A 22,520-nucleotide genomic window follows, 5' to 3' on the forward strand; every position below is an offset into this window, starting at 1 on the left:
CGTCGGTGGACAGGTTCAAGATGCAGTCCCCGAGAACCATCATATACAACAGGGAACAGAACAAGTTCAGGGTGCCCATGGACATCAAGAATGCATAATAGCATGTTCTGATCTGGGACAGGACACCAGTGTTTTATCAGATGTTACATATAGATTCATCGTTTTCAATTTTGGGCTAGGCTTTTCAGCCTGGTGACAGCGCCAATGGTGTTCACATAGTTCATTGTCTGTTAAGGCTGCTCTCCTGAGGTCCAGGGGGTTACTGTTATTCTCTACCTGGACAATCTGTTCAAGGCAGGTTCCTCAGTTACAAAAAAAATCCATCTTAACCCCTTTTGAGCATAGTTTCTCTGAGGCTACTGTGTGACAGTACAACAGTAGAGGGTATTTTTCTATACAGGGAGTAGTAAAGTTCTGTTTGCTTTTGCATGAAGGTCTTGGGCAAGATGATCTCGACCTTTGATGCAGTACAGTTTGCATGGTTCAACAGGAGGGAGTTCTAGATCAAACTCATTTTGAAATGGAACAAGTCACACCATCATCAGCCTGTCTCCAAAAATGCATCAATTGCTCTAGTGGCTGAGAGTCGACAACCTCAATAAGGTTCACCACTTCAGAATGTGAGAGTGCACTATGGTGGCAAAGGATGTCATCCTTTTGGTCTGGGGAGGGGGGGTGTTATTCTTCAGGGTCTATCTTTGGTATCAGTAGGAGTGAAAGCTGCTGATAAATGCTGGAGCTAATAGTAGTGTTCAATGCTCTTGTCAGAGGACACAATCTCCTGTGAGGAAGGACCATAATGATCCATTCAGACAATACCACAGCTGTAGCATAGCTTACCCATCAGGGAGGCATACAATAATGGGCAGAAAGGAATGTTCTGGTTCTTATGGTGGTGTTCATTACAGGGATGGAAAACTGGGAAGTAGATTTTCTCTGCAGATAGGACCTTCAACCCAGGGATTTATCCCTTCACTCTGAAGTCTTTCAAGAAATTGTGGAGAGATGGGGTAAGTTGGAGGTTGACATCCCAGTTTAATCAGTAGTTTGAACACTTCTGCTCCACAAAAAGGGATCCAAAGGCATTGTTGGTTGTCACTGTCAGTCCCTTGCACATTATGTCTGATTTACTTGTTCCCTACAATAGCAATGCTTCCACGGGTTCAAAGAGGGCATTAAGTTCATCCAGGTAGCCTTAAGGATCATGGCTTCAACAGCCTGGCTGGAGCAAAGCGCTTGTCTGACAGGGTGGTTGATACTATGCTTAAGGTCCCAAAACTAGTTTTGGCTAAGAATCACTGTAGGGTGTGGAGGACTTGTATCTCCTGGTGTGAAAGGAAGTAGTTTCCTACCTCTTTTTTTTTTAGTTGTCCAATCTACTGCTATTTTTGTAGGACAGTGTTATAGCTAGAATTTTACAAAGCAGTATGAAGTCAGTCAGAAGCCAAAGATCCAAATATGAACTCCTCTATTCAGGCATGGGTACAGCATGAACATAAAATACTGCATTATATACCTTTCTAGTTACTGGGCTGATTTTAATAACACTGAAATCTGCCCAGTTTTAGAACTCCTCCCCCCCACCCCCTTGTAGTTTGTAGTCAGGCACAAAAAATGTGCGTTATTTCTTTCTTAACTCTTTAAGCATATGTTTATATTTATTATTTGAATTCATCCAAGTTCCATTAAATTTATAACAATCCTTCCTCTGAGGAATCCATCTTCATACAAATCAAAGTATAGTCATAGTAGAAATGACAAGTGAGTTTAAATTACTTTCTCTTACACAATAGAGGTCCTACAACTAAGGGAAAACAAATAATGAAAGGAGAAGGGTGTGTGAAGTGGATTGGGCAATAACAAGTACTGACTGTACCAGTCAATGGTGTCCCTATAGGCACTCTAGTGTATAGGCATAGTCTCTACTGAGACAACTGTTTGTTGACTAATACTATGACTAAGACAGGTGTTTGATTACCTTTAACAATCCTGGAATCTAACTAGAATCTGATTGGTTGCTATAGGCAACATCTCCACTTTTCAAACCCGCCGGAAAACTCTCTGCTTGATACATTTACCCCCAGATGTCCAAATGTTGTGCTGAGTCATCTGCATCATAAATGGGTGTCTAAGATTTTTGCTAAGCACACAACAGTATATAGCACATGTAGGTAACATTGGCACACAGCGGTAGTTGAAATTTAAAGTGGCGCACAATGGAATTGTCCTTGGCAAAAATATACCCACCCACCCTAATGTTGGATCTTAAAAAGGATATGCACACTGTAACAAACCAAGCACTTCAGCCACAAAAGTGCTACTCCTTTTGACTGAAGTGCTTGGTTTGTTTGGGCCCCCACAAAACAAGGTAACAATGGTCTTTAAGGCACCTAAGGTAACAGTGTTGTTAATGAACTCTACTGTGGCAAGATGTTGTTGTCGTCATCCTCAGCCTCTTCCTCACCCTCATCAGTGTGACATCATCCTTACACATTATTAATTCATCACCGCTGGAATCCACCATTACAGAAGTCTCATTATTTTGATGTAATTGGCGGGAAAGTCCTTCCTCGTGGAACTTGAAGTTCATTTTTATGAACATCATCTTTTCCACATTTTGAGGCAGTAGCCTCCTATGCCGATCGCTGACAAGGTTCCCGGCTGTGCTGAAAACTCTTCCCGAGTACACGCTGGAGGGTGGGCAGCTTAGGCAGTGCAAATCGAGTTGGTACATGGGTCTCCAAATTCCCTTTTTTTCCTCCCAGTATGTAAAGGGACTGTCTGATGTGTCTATTTCTGTGCTGTTGTGAAAAGAATCATCCACCATCCTTTGGATGTTGATAGTAGGATCAGGTGGAGTTACCGCAGACATGTCACATTTTTCTTCAATTTTTTTAGATCAGACCAGATGTCAAAATGTTGTGCTGAGTCATCTGCATCATCCCTGGGTCTCTTGGGAAAGCTAAGTTTTTTCCTAGCAGCAGTTGAGTGAGAAACTGGAGACGCTGTCCTGTCACGTAACACTTGAGCAGTCATCTTGCTCACCAAGAGCTCCTTGCATCTCTTCAGATCTGGGTCAGTTGGAAACAAAAAAAAGACATAGCTCTTAAACCGAGGATCAAGCATAGTTGCCAAAATGTAGTGATCCTATTTCAAGATTTTGGCAACTCTTGGATCCTGGCGAAGCGAATAAAGTACTTGATCTACAAGTCTAGCATACTTAGCCTATTTGCTTTGTTTAATCTCCTTCTTCATTTTCTCAAGCTGCTTTTCCGAAAGTCTAATTAAGGGAATCACTTGACTCAAGCTAGTAGTGACTACTCACTTCACAGGTGACTAGTTTGAATGGTTTCAGCACCTTGCACAACACGGAAAGTATTCTCCAATGTGCTTGACTAAAATACATCCCCCCTCCTTTCCCAATGTCATGGCTTGTGGAGTAAGCGTGCATGGCTGTTCGCTGTTCCTCCATTCGCCGAAGCATATACAGGGTGGAATTCCACCTTGTCACCACATCTTGCTTCAGTTGATGGCAGGGCAGATTAAATTGCTGTTGCCGAATGCTGGAAATGTCCAGATATTTTACGGGCCACAGACAGCATCTCCTGCACGTCACCTGTCATTTTTTAAAAAGGTCTGCACCACCACAATTAGTGTGCGAGCAAAACAGAGAATGTGACAGAATTCACCCAGCTGTATTGCGCTCACAATATTGGTGGCATTATCAGAAATGATCTGTCCTGAGGAAAGTCCAAGTGGGATAAGCCATGTTGCAATGACATCCCTAATTTTTGTAACAGATGTCAGCTGTATGCCTCTTAGTGAAGCCTGTGATACACAGAGTAGGCTGCATCTGACAAATGTGACGTAATTGGGTACATATGGTGTATTGAGCCGTATCCCAACAGTAGCTGGAAAGCCCCATGGAGGGAGGGGGTGGGGGGTATTGACTGGTGTAATTTTGTGGTTTAGCTCGTTGTGATGACACAACCATTTAACTGCAGGAGAAATCTCTGTAAGGAAACAAGTGACACTAGAGGGAAATGAAACTTCATATCTAACAAACAGTCTCACCCAAGAAAATAATGGAAGGCAAACGTAAGTATGTGAATTATTTATTGTGATTGCTGCTAGTGTTTATAAGAGTACTGATTTAGCTAAGTAAACTTATTGATTTAGAAAAGCTTAATTCAAGAGTAACCTTGCACTACTGGTTTGGAAACACTTGTTATACTATAACAGAAAATAATGTATATGTACTCACTGCCGTTTCCATGTATAATGCTTTGTGTGCCAGTTTCCATGTTTAAATTAACATTAAACCTTATATCTGACTTTCTTGGATGATAGATATGAGCTGGCAAACATTTATTCAATCCATTCAAATGCTCTGGCAGCTTGTGAGAAGTAAAACTATTTTAGATAAATGGGGGAGAATGTGGAAAATACTATTTTATTATACATATCAGACTTCAGGGAGCAAATGTATCAAGCTGAGAGTTTTCCAGCGGGTTTGAAAAAACAATCAGATTCTAGCTATCATTTATTTAGTACATTCTACAAAATGACAGCTAGAATCTGATTGGTTGCTATAGGCAACATCTCCGCTTTTCAAATCTGCCGGAAAACTCTCAGCTTGATACCACATAATGATGTCACTTTGAAGGCCGATACTTTTATTTCTGCAGTTAAGGGGGTCATGCAAGGAGGCGCCGGCTGTACAATGTTTTTTTACCAAGCCTTCTACATTGTACAGCCAGCGTCTCCTTGCATGACCCCTTTAACTGCAGAAATAATGGTATCGGCCTTCAAAGTGATGTCATTATGTGGTGCCGTGATCTTCACTCGTCGTGGTTGTTGGAGGTGTGTTTCTGAAACAGTGGGGATTACCAGTCTGTCATCAATTACAGATTTGCGCTGTCTGTGTCGGGGAAACTGTTGTCGGTGTTCTCATAGTCGTGGTAACATACCCAACCAAGCCACCCTCACCTCCTTCTTGCCCCTTTCTTTCCTATCATTTCCCTGTAATTAAAATAAAAATTATGCAATCAAATGTCTTATTTGTTCCTTCTTGTTTATTGTACATTCACATTTAATTGTAAATATTAATGACAAATTTAATTTTGGTTGCACTTATCCTCTGCACAGGAGTTTGTTTCTTGTTTCTTTTGACTGTATTTATTCATTGCTATTAACTAAATACTTAAAAAGGTATTGTAATCAACATGGTCTTCTTTACCCATTTAGTCAAGTGTGTACATCCGCCTTTATTGTTGGCTTTTTATGGCAATATATACCCCCTCCACACACATTTTGTAAAACTCTGCCATTGTCTTGTCAAAATCATTAATTGGCATTTACAATTTTATATTTTATGAATATGTCATCTACTATTGATTGGGAATCTCCACAGGGGTGCAGTGGAAGTCAAATAGCGAATAGTTCTGATGGTCTTCACCAGGACACACCGGAATCACCAGATCTCATCAGCATTGCAAAACATCTCTTCTTGGTGGCTTGCAATTGGGTCTGTCACACAGTGATTGTAAATGCAGTGAAATCACATTGTCTGTGCAAATGATCTGACCTTTTATAGTAACTTACAGGAACCACTTCCTCAATCAGCAGTAATATGATCAAAAGAAGTATTAATGTCCACAAATATATATAGCTGCACAATGATGTCCATTAATAAGATACCATTAGTAGTAATGTACAATTATATATTAGCAGTAGTTGTAATACATAGTAATAAGTCACCATTACTAGTATTGCACAATAATATATTTACAGTAACTGCAGTACCCAGTAATACGCCAGCAGTACACTAATTCCAATTAATAAGCCACCATTAATAACAGTGCTCAATTATATTTTATATTAGTTGTAGTGTCAAGTAATAAGCCAGCAGTTCATTAATGCCGAATAATATATCAGCAGTAGTTGTATTGCCTAGTAATATGGCCAATAATATATCAGCAGTAGTTGTATTGCCTAGTAATATGGCCAATAATATATCAGCAGTAGTTGTATTGCCTAGCAATATGGCCAATAATATATCAGCAGTAGTTGTATTGCCTAGCAATATGGCCAATAATATATCAGCAGTAGTTGTATTGCCTAGTAATATGGCCAATAATATATCAGCAGTAGTTGTATTGCCTAGTAATATGGCCAATAATATATCAGCAGTAGTTGTATTGCCTAGTAATATGGCCAATAATATATCAGCAGTAGTTGTATTGCCTAGTAATATGGCCAATAATATATCAGTAGAAGTTGTATTGCCTAGCAATATGGCCAATAATATATCAGCAGTAGTTGTATTGCCTAGCAATATGGCCAATAATATATCAGCAGTAGTTGTATTGCCTAGCAATATGGCCAATAATATATCAGCAGTAGTTGTATTGCCTAGTAATATGGCCAATAATATATCAGCAGTAGTTGTATTGCCTAGTAATATGGCCAATAATATATCAGCAGTAGTTGTATTGCCTAGTAATATGGCCAATAATATATCAGCAGTAGTTGTATTGCCTAGCAATATGGCCAATAATATATCAGCAGTAGTTGTATTGCCTAGTAATATGGCCAATAATATATCAGCAGTAGTTGTATTGCCTAGTAATATGGCCAATAATATATCAGCAGTAGTTGTATTGCCTAGTAATATGGCCAATAATATATCAGTAGAAGTTGTATTGCCTAGTAATATGGGCAATAATATATCAGCAGTAGTTGTATTGCCTAGTAATATGGCCAATAATATATCAGTAGAAGTTGTATTGCCTAGTAATATGGCCAATAATATATCAGTAGAAGTTGTATTGCCTAGTAATATGGCCAATAATATATCAGTAGAAGTTGTTGTGTCCAGTAATAGGCTAACAGCAAAAAAATAAGTCACTAATAATAGCAATCCCTAATAAATGACTGCCAGATATCACACCACTGCTTCTACCACAGTCTCTTCTCCTCCTGAACCAGCAAATCTCTTTTGCAATGCTGTGATAAAGCTACCACTACAGTACTAGGTGTCTCATGTCACTGACATGATATGTGGGTCGGCTTGCTGCCTAGAGTTGACCAATTAGAATCCAGTTGTTTGTATCTGATGTCGTAAAAAGTGATGGGGACACTAAGCGCTCTTGGACAGTTGCAAAGGAGTCTAAACATGTTAAAGTAAGTTGAAATAAGGACCAATTTAGTTTATATTATGTATGCACCCAATCTTAGTCTTATTAATATAATAAAACAGGTTAATGATTCTTCCATTTCCACACAATAGGCAAAGAGATGTTGCCCTTGAGGGACTTGGACCTTTCTCTCAGGAGATTGAAGGTCATGCCATCAGAAGTTTTGATTGACACAAACATACAGAGCCTCAACCTTGATCGCAACAAACTTCGAAGTGTCTCAGAGATATCCCGTCTTCAAGAACTTCAAACTCTCATCCTCTCTAAAAATGAACTGACTGATTTTCCCAGGGAGATCCAGTGCTTGGTCCACCTAGAAAAGTTGGAACTAAACCAGAATAAGATTCAGATCATTCCCAGTGGCATTTTTGTAAACCTCAAAAGTCTGAAGCATTTGAAATTGAATAACAACCGTCTGTCAAACCTGCCGACGGACCTGTCAAGCTGTTCTAATCTGCACTACTTAAATTTATCCCACAATCTGTTCACAGACTTACCTGAATCTATCATGAAATTAAAGAATTTGAAAGAGCTCTATGTGGAGAACAATAAGCTACAGAAACTGCCTTCAGAGCTCTTCCTCAATCATTCCTTGAAAAAGTTCAAGGCTTCCTGCAACCATTTGAGGGAACCTCCTGATGAAGTTTGTGCTGGTGGTCTTAAACAGATTCGTAGCTACTTCCTGCAACTGCAGGAGAGCCAAGCCAGAGAAGACAGGAGGGTTAAAGTCATTTTCATTGGTGCTAGCCTAGCTGGGAAGACCACTATAAGCAGGAGCCTAAGTCAAGGTCACACCATGCCTGTAACTCTGAAGGAGAGAACTGTAGGAATAGAGATCAGAGAATTCCAGATTAATGACTTTACCTTCCTATTCTGGGACTTTGCAGGACACCTAGAGTATTATGTAACTCATCATGTGTTTATTACTCCGCATGCTCTTGTTATCCTCGTTGTTGATCTGTACAGGTGAGTACAAACCCAAGTTTAGAGACATTATAAAAACAGTATAAAATAATAGGAAGGAGATCTTTGTCAATGGTGAGTGAGTTATAAGCTTAGTAAACACTCACTGTCATGACTGAACCTTCTTCAGTTTGAAGCATGTATTCAGTTTATTAAAATGTTCTACTATTAAACATACTGTTGTATTTAAAACATTGGGCAACCCTAGACAAACATAACCTCTACAGGGTACAACGTTAAACATAACGCATGTCTGCACATTTAAATGCGCACTTACTATTTATTTGCTAAACTTAACAGATAGAGAAAAAACTAAAACAGTGAACATGGCATGTGCCATTTTAGATTGGGCGCCTTGTTAGTTGGTAATTAGTAACACCAATCTTATCATAAATCATAAATGACAGTTTCCAAACATTTCTTGTAGCCCCCTTAAGGGTCAATTCATTTCCCATGAAAATATTTTTTGGCACTTTGTTCTTTGTCCACTGAAAGTAATGCTCTCATATTAACACTGGCTCTGCATTAGAACATGCAATTAACTTGTGGTTGATAAGCAATGTAAACGTTCACAAAGATTTGTAAATGTGTCCAGGTGCAAGTGACATGGAGTTTTTCCCATTCTTTTCAATGCCCCATTTATTTCAATGGGGTTTCGAGTATATAGAAACCCCATTGAAATAATTTGAACTTTCAAAATAATAAGTAAAAGCTAAATAACTAAGTAATAAAAAAGAGAGCGATCCTCACCCCATAAAACCCACAACTAGCATCAGTGCTAAGAAGCGTGGACTGATTTCCACTTAAACAGGGTGGCAAAGCATTTAGTGTGATGTGCCAAAGTAGATACCAGCACAAGGCTAAACAGGCTAGACTGGTCACAGTGTTAGCCAGGTAACCTGCAGTGCAGGGTCCATCTATCATAGTGGGAACCATTACCAACCTGGTGACTGCAGGACTGAAACCTCTATATGGCCAGAAAAGAGCCTGCTTCTTCACTCACATAGGATTTGATGAGTGTTTTATTCATTGAACCTTCTTTCTCCTAATGTAGTAATTCTGGTTGTCACCAAAAATATATATTTTTTGTTTTATTAGTATAAAGCGCTTTGTTTAAAAAAAAGTTTCTGGACTATTATTGAACTATGGAGCTGTGGGCCATTACTCTTCTGTCACATTAGCAGGCTCTTTGGAGTAGTATGTAGGTTATACTTTGCGTATCTGAACAGTTTAAGAGCAACTCTATCAGAACTTTTTCCAGTTATTCCAAGTCTTGAGTTAACAGTACCCCTTAACTTCAACTTCTTAATAATGTCTCTGAATTCCAGACTCTGAGCATTTGGACATCATGTATAGCCTTTCCCTTCTTTGCAACAGACAGTTATCTTTATTTTCCAGTCCTTGCCCTGCTGTTGTTAGCAGTCGTGGCGGCTGCGGGCACCGCCGCGACACTCACCTGGGCAGGGCAACGGTCGGACGCTATTTACAGGGGCGCTGCGTCCCGGCAGCTGGGAACAGCCGGGCGCATGCGCAGAAGCGCCCACATGCCTGTGGGCTGATTAATATGGCAGGATTGAGCCTGCCCATGTGATGTCAGAGCTAGGATCTGATTGGCCACTACTGGTATTTAAGGCAGTGAGGTTTGCAACCTCACTGCCGGTTACAGCGTTCTGTCCTCAGTCCTGCTGCCTGCTTGTGCTATCCATTTTTGGTTCCTGCTACCTTGGATTTGACTACCCGTGTTTTGACCCCTGCTTGTTATTGGACCTGTGACCCTTCTCTTCTGACCTTGACCTTTTGCCTGGAATTCGGATTTTGCTTCTCTGCCTGTGAGTTTGACCCTTCGCTTGCCCTTGGATATTACATTGTGCCTGTGACCTTTTGACCTAGGATTCTTCTTATACTACTGTCCACCAATCACTCCACTTCTGGGAACTCCTTAAGTCAGTATACGTTACTCGACCCTCGGTCGGCCCGCAGTCCAGTCTATCCCCACCACTAGGGGCTCCAGCGAACACCTGGCCTTCAGAGTAGTTCCCGAGTTTCACTGTGCTGACTTGGGAGTTCCTAACAGCTGTTTAGAGAAGATATGGTTATTGAGAGTACGCACACATCCTGAGATGCAGATCCAGAAAACAAACAATGGCTAGGGACAGGAGAAAATAGCGAAATCGGTACGGTCCGGGTCACAATAGAAGGGTCAAACAGATCAGTACAAGAGCACACTTGCTCTAGCAGAAACACCAGCACAGGTGACAGGAAGGAAGGGATATTTTTAATGTTGAACCACCAATGAGAGGTGATCCAGCTAATTACTACACAGGGCTGTAAATGAGATTGGAAGCTTGCTAGGTAGCTACAGCAGTAACAATGAAAGATACTGGTTACCTTTACTCAGCAACCTGTTAAGAACTAGGCGGTGCTCACTGCTGCCTGATTGGAGCAGGACACAACAACCGTTGATGTCAAAGTACCCCAATACTGGAGCTTCTGAGGGTATTTCTTGTTAAAGATTTCTTTTAACTTATCCATAAGGAGGCTTTTGGTTGGAAACCAGGATCTCTCTTCTGGCCCATATCCCTTCAAGTGAACCAAATAATAGACTTGTCCTTTTTTGGCACCCAGAATCCAGAATCTTTTTCCACCACAAACTCCATTTGCCCATCTACTAATACTGGAGACATTCTGATAGTGAAGATTTTCGGTTGATGGGGTTGCTTGGCAACAAACACTTATTAGACCAGGTGGCAGAATTGCAAACTTTATCTAGGCCTAGGCAAAAACACGTTTATTAAAGAAAACCTTTCTGAGGCCTACACTTTTATGCTGCAAAAACAAAATTATTGATATTATACTAGATTATTCAAACAAGATACTTACATTCTTCTGTAGGGACTGGAATTGGCTCCCTGTCTCTCCAATTATTCCTCCTGGGCCTTCTCCAATTGTGGCTCCTGGAACTCCTCCACTTGGGCTCCTGAAGGCTCTGAGAATGGGATTGGTTGTGGGGTAGGAAAAGAAATCCTCTCGGGTTTGGAAAATGGACACTGGGAAAAGTTCTTGGCCCTCCTCCAGGGAATCCTCCTGGGCTTCTTCCTGGCCCTGCTCCAGATGCTCCTCCTGTGGCTGCGCCCTAGCCACTTTGTTTTTTAGCTGCATTGGGAGCGGCGTAGGCTTCTTGTTGGAATAAATATGACACAGTCATTTTTTAATGAATGTTATCTCTGCATCACATATACATAGATACATACATACAGATAATGTTAAGTTTCAATGTGAAATATCCAATACCACACATGGACCTGATCTCCATCATTAGTAAAAATAAACACACCACTACACCACTTTCATATGAATTTGACCTAGGAGGTTGATATTAATCATGTACTGATTCTGAAACATCACTATTGCATAGTTGGACTTGTACCTTGTCCAATTAAGGTTATCGGAAGCAATAGTGCTCTGCAATGGGCAAGATATAACTGTGTGTTGGCAGCAGTGGCGGAACTACCATTGGTGCAGCAGGGGATCATGGAGATAATGAGGAGCGCCACATGGGGATCTAGCGAGCTGTGGGCCCTGGTTCCCTCCTCCCTGCTTCTCTGCACCGGGGCCCACAGCTCGCTAGTTCCGCCTCTGGTTGGCAGTTTATCTTATCTTGAATTTTTTTTAAAAAAATAGTCATTGTGAACATATGGCTTAAATGACTCTCCTCAATTCTGCAAGGAGCTAAAGTTTTCGTCTCCTCAAATCACTCACTTTTTTAAGTCTTAAAAAATGTTACTCCCATATGTATGCCGCAAATTAAAATTTGGAAGCAGACACTGATCAACTTAACACAACACTTATTCTTATCCTTCACACTTTTTAAAACATAGACATTATCTTGATGTGCTCACCAACCTCATTGCCCAGCATGTCACCAATAACCCTCCTGTCCCTATGCCACATGTTACCTCTCCTGCCCCTATACCACATGTTTCCCCTCCTGTCCCTATGTCACATGTTACCTCTCCTGCCCTTATACCACATGTTTCCCCTCCTGCCCCTATGTCACATGATACCACTCCTTCCCCTTTGACACATGTTTCGACTCCTTCCCCTATGCCACATTTCATCCCTCCTGTGCCTATGCCACTTTGCATACTTCAGGCCCCTATGCCATATTTCTCCCCTGATGTCCCTTTGCCTCCTATCTCCCTTTATGCCCCTATGCAACCAGGTTACCGTCAGTATTCGGGCCAAGTTTATCCTCATTATTCACCCCAAGATTACCCCCTGCCCCACTTTCATCTCCTGCCCCTCTGTCATCTCCTGCCCCTCTGCCCTTGGCTGCCTCTCCACACTCTGCTGCCCCTACACCCTCTGCTGACCCACTGCTCTCTGTTGCACCTTCACCACCTGATGCAGCACCTGCTCCTCCATCACCCATGGAATCAACATCACGGTTGACCCATAGCCAAAAAAAATTGAACAACAAGAAAAATGTTGGCCGCCAATCAAAATAGTAGTTTTCAGATGAATATTTTCACATGTGGTTTTGTTTGTGACTTTTACATTTTTTTTTATTTCACATAATACACAATTTTGAAGACAAAAAAGAAAAGTTTCCTTGTTTTTTTGTCCATTTAATTTAAGCATTACATTTGAAGCAAAACCCAAAAGGTACTTACATGTAAAGTATGATGAAACCACATATTCTTTATAGCCAGAGTAGTGTTGGGAGTCTAGGACTAGGTGAGTGAGGAGTCAAGGGGAGAAAGAGTTATGCTTTGTCTCCTATAAAGAGTAATAAGAAAAAATATGAGTAATGAGTAGCTAAACATACAATACATAGTGTCCATGATGACATGAGGTGGTAGCCAATAGTCACCTCCTCATCTGACATCCCAAAGAGCCTGACACATGTCCTGAAGACATCCTCCTTGGTCCAATGATGGTGTACCAGTTGTTTGTGATGGAGGGGACGACCCCTGTTGTCCTCCAGATTCCGGGCTTCCACTATGCCCATACCTGGCTATATGTGAGATAGGATGCATAGGGAAAGAAACTTTGCAGAATTTGTAGTCTCCTTGTACATTATACATTATAGACATTCATACAATAAGCATAGATCTATTCAAGTACATCAAAAAGTTTCTGTAAAATACACCCAAAAAATAAAAAAATGGATTCATAAAACGAAATTTACAAAACATGACAATTTCATAGAATTAGGGGGGAAAAAATTACAAATGTTTGGTAAAACATACATCGACATACATAGTAAACGACATAGGCAACCATGTAGGAACTAACAGACAAGCATTGGTAATGGTAATTTTACTACATTAAAAATGTCAATTCTCCCATTAGAGGACAAGTATGTGAATGATGTGTTTGGTCATCACTTTCATGCGTGAGTTAGACTTGACCGTGATCAGGTACAAACCTTATGTCTGAAAAACAGCGCACTTCTGTGTACGCTGGAGCTTGAATCACACATATCTTGCAGGGAACGTCTTTACTGTACATTGCCCACGTGCATATGCCCCTTCCACATTCCATTTCGCCCCTGAAATCATAGGCTGTAGTAAGTGTCCTTTGTGCTTAAATATGAATTGGACGTTCCTGCTTTCACTGGTGTATGCCCTGGTTCTGAGAATTTATGTTTGTTAATGAATTAGGCCCCTTGTCTCCAACCTTGAAATTACACCCTCTATGAGCATGAGAAAGAGAGACTTGCACTTTTATCCAGATGAATTTGAGACATACAGTTGTTCCCTTGATACCAACACCATCTGTAACCAAGGTATCAGCAAAAGAACGGGCTTTAGAGTGTTGAGTGTATACACAGAACAACGGAGAAGTGCCGGATAATTCATGAATTCTGCCTAGGGAAGTGCTTCAGACCAATTATTGTGAAGCTGCTGCTACCTAACAACTGGTCAGACGCCGGCAGTAACGATGACAGACGCTGGTTGCATTACATAGCAAAACGCTGAGAACAAGATGACAGCCAGCTGCTGCCTGATTACAGCAGGACACCTGTTGCCATTGCGCTGCAACAGGCCCTGAATGCAGCGGTGCCCGCTGCTTCTTTTAGCGTTAATGAATCTCCTGGCAGAGTACCCAAACCTGTGCACATTGCCACTTTCACTGTTTGTTTTTCTGTAAAATTCAGCAAATAAATGACAATTATGTATTAAAATGTGCAGAAAACTTCATGTTTAGGTTTTATACCTCTTACTGAGATATTCAATTAAATGTGCAATTTGTGTGACAAAACTTTGGCATATACTGTATTTGCAGACATAAATTCAACCTATTTATGTAAAGTATCAAGTAGCATACAGAAATATTTTCAAGAATGTTGGTATAAATATATCTATTGGGGCTATGTTGTAAAGTTATAGAACTATGAATTTATAATCAAAGTGAGCATACAAAACTGAAGAGATATGATAGGGGAGGGTAGAGGTGTTCTAACAAGTTTAAATGATGCATCATAGCAATTGCATTCAAACATATAAAATAAAAGGTAAATAAAATAGAATAAAAGTACATGTTCGCAAGTTAGATGTAAGTGTCTGAGGCGTGTGTCTGCTATCAAGTGGACACATCTACTACTCATTCAGACCTGGATGCATCTTCAACTCTGAATACGGCGTACATATGTATACATTTGCATGCAACTTTTTAAATCACAAGCTATGCTTATGCTCCACTCTGAATCAGACCCACTGTATCTATGAAACATATAGTATATAATGTTATCTTGATAAAGTGCTTCGACCTGTGATGTTCCAGTCTTTGAATAGACAATGACCTTATTTAATATATTCACACAGGTACCAGATTGGTAATGCTCAATCCTTTAAGGACCTTGTTGGATTCTGGATTAACAACCTACTCATGAGAGTGCCCAATTCTGTAGTTCTTACCGTGGCCACTCACACTGACATGTGCCAACCAGGGGAAGTCGAACAGAAGAGTAAAGACATCCAGGAGAGGATCTGCGGAATGCTGGATCAACACAAAGCCAACCTCACCCATTTCATTAACAACCTGGAGGAACGTCAGGACTCTGAGCTCTACCTTGAACAGGCAGAGAAGCTGAGAGAGATCTCTAACTGCACCATACATGTAGGCAGTCATCTCAATACATATTACATATTATTATTAAAGTGATATTCATTATTATCAAAAGTGATTAGTGGGTCACAGTTATCCTGGGCACAGAAATTAACTAGTGTTTTTCAAGCCTTGCCTCAATGTTCCACTTTTGCATACTTTTTTTTCCAATTATTTTCTTTCTTTCTTTTTTTTTGTTAGAAATTGGTCACTTGTCTCTTCTAACTTTTCTCTTACAGCTGTTTTTTGGCTTGCTAATATCATTGAAAACTGAATAGGAAGTCAAGGATTTTGATTGTTTACACTGCAAATTTTCCAATGCTTTTTTTGATAAGCAGTTTTAGGTGCAGAAAACAGTGCAAGTAATCAAAAGTGGAAACTCCACTATTTCAATGTTTCAATCATTTTTAAACACTAAGGGCCCGAGTCATTAAGGAGAGCAATGCAACAAAGAAGTAAATTTGATCCTGAACAAACTATGTTACAATGCAAGGGGTGCAAATTGGTTTATTATTTTGCACATAGGTTAAATACTGGCTGTTATTGTCATCCAGCACACAAATACTTGATAGCTTTATTTTTACACTGAGATTTAAAGCTGATCTAGGACATGCCCAATCCCAACTATAAATCTGTCCCCACATTTTAAATGTACCCCCCCCCCCCCTCCAATGCAACATGGTTTTGCTAAGGTGCAAAGTTACTCCTTTTTTTTTGGTTTGCTCTCCTTAATGACTCAGGCCCTAATAGTGTATATGCATGTGGCCAGCCAATTAAGGTTTTCCATGTGGTTGTAGTGACTTTAAAGGTGCTGATAACACCGACAGTGACTACCACGATGGTACCAAAACGAAAATGACTTAGCCGACTTACAAGAAAGGAGGACTGACCTTAAGAATGACAGATCAAGTGGACGGCAGTCTGATAAGAAATCACGATCCCCAGTAACAACGGCATGTTGTTACTACGTCATTTTTTATTGCGACTTGTGTCTCACTGTTTTTAAAGCGGCAATGCAACTTCTCATCCCACCTAACTATTAGACTAAGGCTTAAGTGTATTAGGTGGGATGACAAATAGCATTGCCACTTTAAAAATAGTCAGACACAAGTCGCAATTGAAAATGATGTAGTAACAACATGCCGCAGTTACTAGGGATCGTGAATTCTTATCAGACTGCCGTCCACTTGATCTGTCATTCTTAAGGTCAGTCCTCCTTTCTTGTAAGTCGGCTAAGTCATTTTCGTTTTGGTACCATCGTGGTAGTCACTGTCGGTGACACCACCACCTAAATTTCGTACCCCACCCCTTCCATGCTGCTTGGAATGAGTGACACCTCCATACTGGTGCGCTGATATCATAGTTAATGGTAGAGTACACAGATGTTTGTCTGTTGCTGCAGTTGCAATGGGGATTTTGTAACGTAAGGTTTCCCTATAAAGCAATATGCTGCCTTTACTGATTAGAAAATGCTTGAAAACATATTTGCTGAATGTCAGTATGACAAATATTTCAAATGATATGAAATATTATGAGAAGCTACAATACTATTTGATATTTTGATGGAAGTCTACTCTTCAATTACATGGAAAAATATATAAAAATATTAGAATAACTTCTAGATAAAATCCTATAGCTTATTTATGGGGAGTAATTATTTAAGTTTTCATGTCAATGAACTCCTACTTTAATAAAGAAAATGTATCTCATGATATTGCAATCTCTCTTTTATATTTAATAGGTTCTACATGTCATCCCCATCAACAGCACAAATTCCCATGACATAAGCAATCTGCAAAATTATATCTTGGACTCAGTAAACAATTTGGAATTGTTTCCAAATGCAATTAAAATGCTTCCTCCTATCTACAAAATCGTGGAACATTCTATACTGGAAGTGATGCAGAGTGAAGATACTCCAGAACACGGTAAGTCAGATATCATGGCAATCAGTTAATGCAAGACCATGCTCTAGAGGCAGATGTAGTCTTCCCTGACTTTTGCAGTTTCCAGTCTTTCTGAGGACTACATAACTCCTTTCAGGTGAAAAATATTTTGTAGCCATTGCCCATGAGCATATGCACACTACCAACTGTGCTCAGAGAGGCCGTTAGTTACCTGAAAATAGAAATCAGTAGCGGCTTATGGAGTTTTAAGTTCTTATATGCAGGTTTACTAATATGTGCCTTATTGGGTGTGCCTTAGAACATGAGCCCTTCATCCTTTCACTGCTCTGGAATTGATAGCAGTTTGGGTGGAGTACCAAACTTCACTCAAACAGCTGTGCTGATCAGTAAGCTGAGCTACAAAACTATGTGCTGATTACATGTCTCCTATCTTGTCTGTACTCAAATTACCAGATTGACTACAATCCTAAATGGTGGCCAATGGCATGAATTATTCCAGAAACACTACTTAATGTTTCTATCATGACTTAACATTATCCCTTAATTTTTAGATAACATTGCATATTTATTGTACAATGATGTATGTTCTACATTTATTTTATTAATTTGACTCAGAAGTAGGCCCCTATGATTACATTTTCTAGTAGGCCCTTTATATACTGGTTCAGCTCTGAGACAATCTCATAAAAGTCTAATTGGACTTTTTATGTGTGTTTTGCCAAAGACTTCCCTTTGGCCCAAGGAATTCAGTTATGTTAGTTCTCTTGTGCCTTGGTCTCGGTCGTTTGGCCTGATATTCTCCCCTCTTGCAGCATGGTAGGAGTCAAGCCCCCTCACCAAGTAACAAGACTCATGAGAGTATATTTACTAAACTGCTTGGTTTGAAAAGTGGAGATGTTGCCTATAGCAACCAATCAGATTCTATTTGTCATTTTGTAGAATGTACTAAATAAATGATAACTAGAATCTGATTGGTTGCTATACACAACATCTTCACTTTTGCAAACCCACAGTTAAGTAAATATACCCCATGTGGTTCCAATGATTTCTAATAGCGTCGGGAGCTTGTTGTGAGTGGCTACTTATATGTGTGTTTTTTTTATTTCATCAGAATGTATTTATTAGGGAAACTACACTACAGAAAATATATGGGGGCAATAATATAGTAGTAATATAGTATAATAATAGTAATGCAGACATATTAATTGTTTCTTTAATCCTCTAAGGGGACACTTATTTATTTATTGTCCTAAGGGGGCACTATTAATATTTATTCTCTTAAGGCGGCACTATTATGTATTTATTCTTCTAAGGGGGGCACTATTGTTTATTTTCCCAATGGGGCAAACACTTGTAGTGCTCTCCTGTGGTACTACAAGGGTCTGTATGCATTGCTGCTTGTCAGACGCTGTCCTCGCTGTTTCCCTGTGAAGCGGGGATGGCCGCATGGTAGTTCCGGACGGGGGCATCCTGTTGCCAGGCAGCAGGCACGCAGCACCCCCGGCCGTCCTCGCGCCATCGGGCGCATGCGCATGGACGCCTCCCGTTGCTAGGCAATGGGACGCTTCCCTGTGCAGCGGTCTGCATGGCTAGACGCTCCTCTCCTCCTTTTATCCCAGGGTGGCAGCCTCTATTTAGACCTTGCTCTGGTACCATTTGGGTGCCAGAGTATCATGTATTCTGTTCACCAGCTTATTTGTGTCCCTCCTCCTGTGTTTTGGTTCTGACCCGGCTTCCCTGACTTCTCTTCTGGATTGTGATTCTGCTCCCGTTGTGAACCCCACATTTTTTACTTTTCTACTGGATTCCGATACTTATCCTCCTGGTGTGACTCTGGCATGTCTGACTTCCCTGTGGATCTCCCATTGGTACTGCACATCTCTGTTTGGCTTCTGACCCAGACCGTTCTGACCATTCTTTATTTCTACATTGGCAACTGTCCAGGAGGACCGCGACTTGTGTACCCTGTACAGTGAAGCCCAAACCTCCTTGCGGGGGTCCCTGGTTTACTAGGGGGTAAATGTATTAAACTGAGAGTTTTCTGGCGGGTTTGAAAAGTGGAGATGTTGCCTATAGCAACCAATCAGATTCTAGCTACCATTTTGTAGAATGTACTAAATAAATGATAGCTAGAATCTGATTGATTTTTCAAACTTGCCGGAAAACTCTCAGTTTGATACATTTACCACCAGGGGTACATTAGACTCTGTACCTCCTGGTTCAGTGGCGGTATTATCAGTTAGTGGTTTCTCTACAATCGAGTCTACACTCCTCGAAGCCTGACACTGCCCATGTGCATGCTGTCACTTGTAGTTCTACAAGCTTTTTTGAAACTATTTCCCCAGTACCCAGAGATGCCAGGGGGGGCCCAGTGCTACTTGGGCCAGGCATCTGTAGGTGTGGGGGCCTGATCATTTGTTTGGGCCCCCCACTCTAGGGGACCAGGCCGGATGCCTAGTAGCAAGAGCTGTCAGAAAATGAGAATGAGGGTTTTTGTTAGATTCTTTATTAATTTTTAAAGGTACTGACATGCAAGATAGCTCAAACAGCATGTGGTTTCAGCCATCTCAACCGTCGTTGCCATGTCTAAAAAAATATAACTTTTCTTTGGCATTTTTTTGTAAACCCCACTGTCTTGAATCAAACGTTTTGTATACTTATCGTTCAACAAAACAGGATGGTGGTTTCAAACTGTGCGTATTAAAAACAATTTTATATGCGGGTTGGCTGGTAAATCTCATGTTTTCCAAACTGCACATAAAATCGTCAAAAAACATGTGGTTTCGCGAAAGCCGCATTTTAGTAAATGTGCACCTTAGTGGTAAGGAGACCTTAAAGACCTGTTAAAGGTATCCTTAAATTCATTAAGAGAGTTTAGAGCATCTGGGCCAATAACTTTTAAACAAAGTATCTGTTAGATATGGGACTAGTAATGTTTTACTACTGCTTTAATTTGCTTGAGAAGCAAATGTATATTGTTTTTAAAATAAGTAATAAAATAAATAACTACAACTACAACTCAACTTCTAGAAACAAAAAGGGCCTTCAACTCCGAGCTGATATTCGTAGATACAAGTTGTATCTTCTATGTGTCTGTAAAAGACAATCCCAAGCTTGTGCGCTCAGTGGCTAAGGACAATGACTTATTAGGATGGATACACACTACAGTTTGTTTAGCCGACTATTGGATCAATCGAGCGATAAACAACCATTCAGGCCAATATCCCATTAGTGTGTACACTTAAATGATAGTCGTTCCAAAGTACCAATCATTGTTTCATTTGATTGTTCAGCAGAACTATAAATCTTGTTCAGCTATAGAATGACATCCTTCCAATCCTGCAGTGTGTATGCACTTACGATCAGGATCTCTATAGAGTTTAGAGTCATGGGGCTAGATTTACTAAGCTGCGGGTTTGAAAAAGTGGGGATGTTGCCTATAGCAACCAATCAGATTCTAGCTTTCATTTATTAAGTACCTTCTACAAAATGACAGCTAGAATCTGATTGGTTGCTATAGGCAACATCCCCACTTTTTCAAACCCGCAGCTTAGTAAATCTAGCCCATGATCTTTTCAGCCAATGGTTATGACAGTTGAAAAGCACAGATCTGATGGTAAATCCTTTAAAACATGTATAGTGTGCATGTATGAATTGGCATGCTGATCATGACTTTTTCTTTTCAGTCGTTGGTACAATCGTTGTAGATTATACATTGGTCTGAAAATTCTGTAGTGTGTACCCAGCCTAACACTAAAAGATCTGCTGGAGATCTTAGTTTAAATGCCAGTTTTAGCAGCATTCCCTGTTCCAGGCACCAAAATCTATATTGTAAGCTCAAATGGGTAGGTGTGTTAACTGTGGTTAACAATACAATGTGTACAGCACTGCTTAAAACTGTATGCACTATATGAAATTATAAATATCTAACACCATTGTTGTTTAACTTGCATCACAGGCATAATAGATTTAGATCATCTTTTGAGTGAGGTTATGCTTAGAACTGGAAACAGTGACCTGGATAAGAATCTTCTCAAAGACATTTTACGGTATCTCCACCGAATTGGTCTGATTGTGTGGTATGAGGACATCAAGCCTTTGCTCAACACAGTTTTTCTGAAACCATCTTTTCTCATCACTATCTTCAAGGTTTGATACGATCATATAATCTGCTGATTATTGTTGTATATTGATTACCCTCACTTCCCAATTGCATTATCATTGTTGCTTTTTATAATCTTGTTTAGAGTTCCTGTTGCCTGCTGCTAATGGACCTGATTTAGAGTTGACCATAAGTGCACCACATAAAGTAGGGATGTGCACCGGCCACTTTTGGTGTCTCGTGTTTTGTGTTTTGGATTCGGATTTGCTTGAGGTTTTGGGTTTGGATTTGTTTCGCAAAACACCCGACGAAAGGTTTTGGTTCGGATTTAAGGTTTTGGATTCGGATTTATTTTGAAAAAAACATAAAAAGTGCTAAAAACCAGTTTTGTGGTTTTTTTTTCTCACTCCTACGCTATTATTAACCTCAATAACATTCAACAACAATCATTTCCACTAATTCCCAGTCTATTCTGCAGAATTAGTGAACTTTGTAATAATGCAGTACCAATGGACTTATACTGCAGGATTGTTTTTGGATATTTTTTTTTAATAATTTTTTTTTTTTATAACTTTTTTTAACATTTTTCATGCTATGCTGTGCTGTGCTGTGCTGTGCAACCTCCCTCTACCCTGATCAATGCCTGAGTGAAGATGGGGGCGACTAGTGGGGAATTTATAGGATCCGAGTATTGCAAGATCCGACAGCGGGATTATGACTCAGAGCCTCGGTTTCAGTTTTGCAATTGGCGGGAATACCCGGATCTGTCTCGGATCCGGCTCGGATCGGCAACTTTCGGGTGGGCTCGGATTTCAGATATCCGAGCTCGCTCATCTCTAACATAAAGATGTGTCTTATTGCAAAATTGCATCCATAGTTGCACATATCTTGTACTTGTGAGCCATTGTGCTTGGAAAGGTAGATGAAGGGCACTAACGTTGAAGTGCTGTAGAGTACAGATGCTAATCTGCCCTTTGGGATATGTCTTATTTTGAGTTACACAGATATTAAAATATTTAATGCAACAAGATGTAAATGTTGCACTTCTATAAACCAGGTGGAAGTTTGGACTTCGGCCATCTTTAAATGGCGGAGGGGTGATGAGTGAGAATAATGGAAAATCATAACCCTGTTGGAGGCCCTGCACTACTACCTTTTACTAGGTGGTAGTGCAGCTTTAAGATGCATGTAACATAAAATACAGATGTGGAAATGCAAGTGTGCTGCTCATACGTA

At 40.2% G+C, this 22,520-nt stretch overlaps 1 protein-coding gene across 2 annotated transcripts in view; it reads left to right on the forward strand.

Moving 5' to 3' along the window:
* Nucleotides 1-3,991: 3,991 nt before the first annotated feature.
* LOC142103689 (malignant fibrous histiocytoma-amplified sequence 1 homolog) overlaps nt 3,992-22,520 on the forward strand; it is a 28,833-nt gene continuing 10,304 nt past the window's right edge. The window contains exons 1-5 of one of the 2 annotated variants that reach the window (XM_075187817.1): nt 3,992-4,098; nt 7,292-8,165; nt 14,993-15,287; nt 17,017-17,203; nt 21,141-21,331. In XM_075187817.1, coding sequence (XP_075043918.1) covers nt 4,086-4,098; nt 7,292-8,165; nt 14,993-15,287; nt 17,017-17,203; nt 21,141-21,331 — 1,560 coding nt within the window. In that variant the 5' untranslated portion in view covers nt 3,992-4,085. Of the gene's footprint in view, nt 4,103-7,291; nt 8,166-14,992; nt 15,288-17,016; nt 17,204-21,140; nt 21,332-22,520 lie in introns of both variants that reach the window. The other variant, XM_075187818.1, reaches the window with a different exon arrangement.

This window comes from Mixophyes fleayi, chromosome 10 (genome assembly GCF_038048845.1).
Source record: "Mixophyes fleayi isolate aMixFle1 chromosome 10, aMixFle1.hap1, whole genome shotgun sequence".
Classification (NCBI taxonomy): Eukaryota; Metazoa; Chordata; class Amphibia; order Anura; family Limnodynastidae; genus Mixophyes; species Mixophyes fleayi.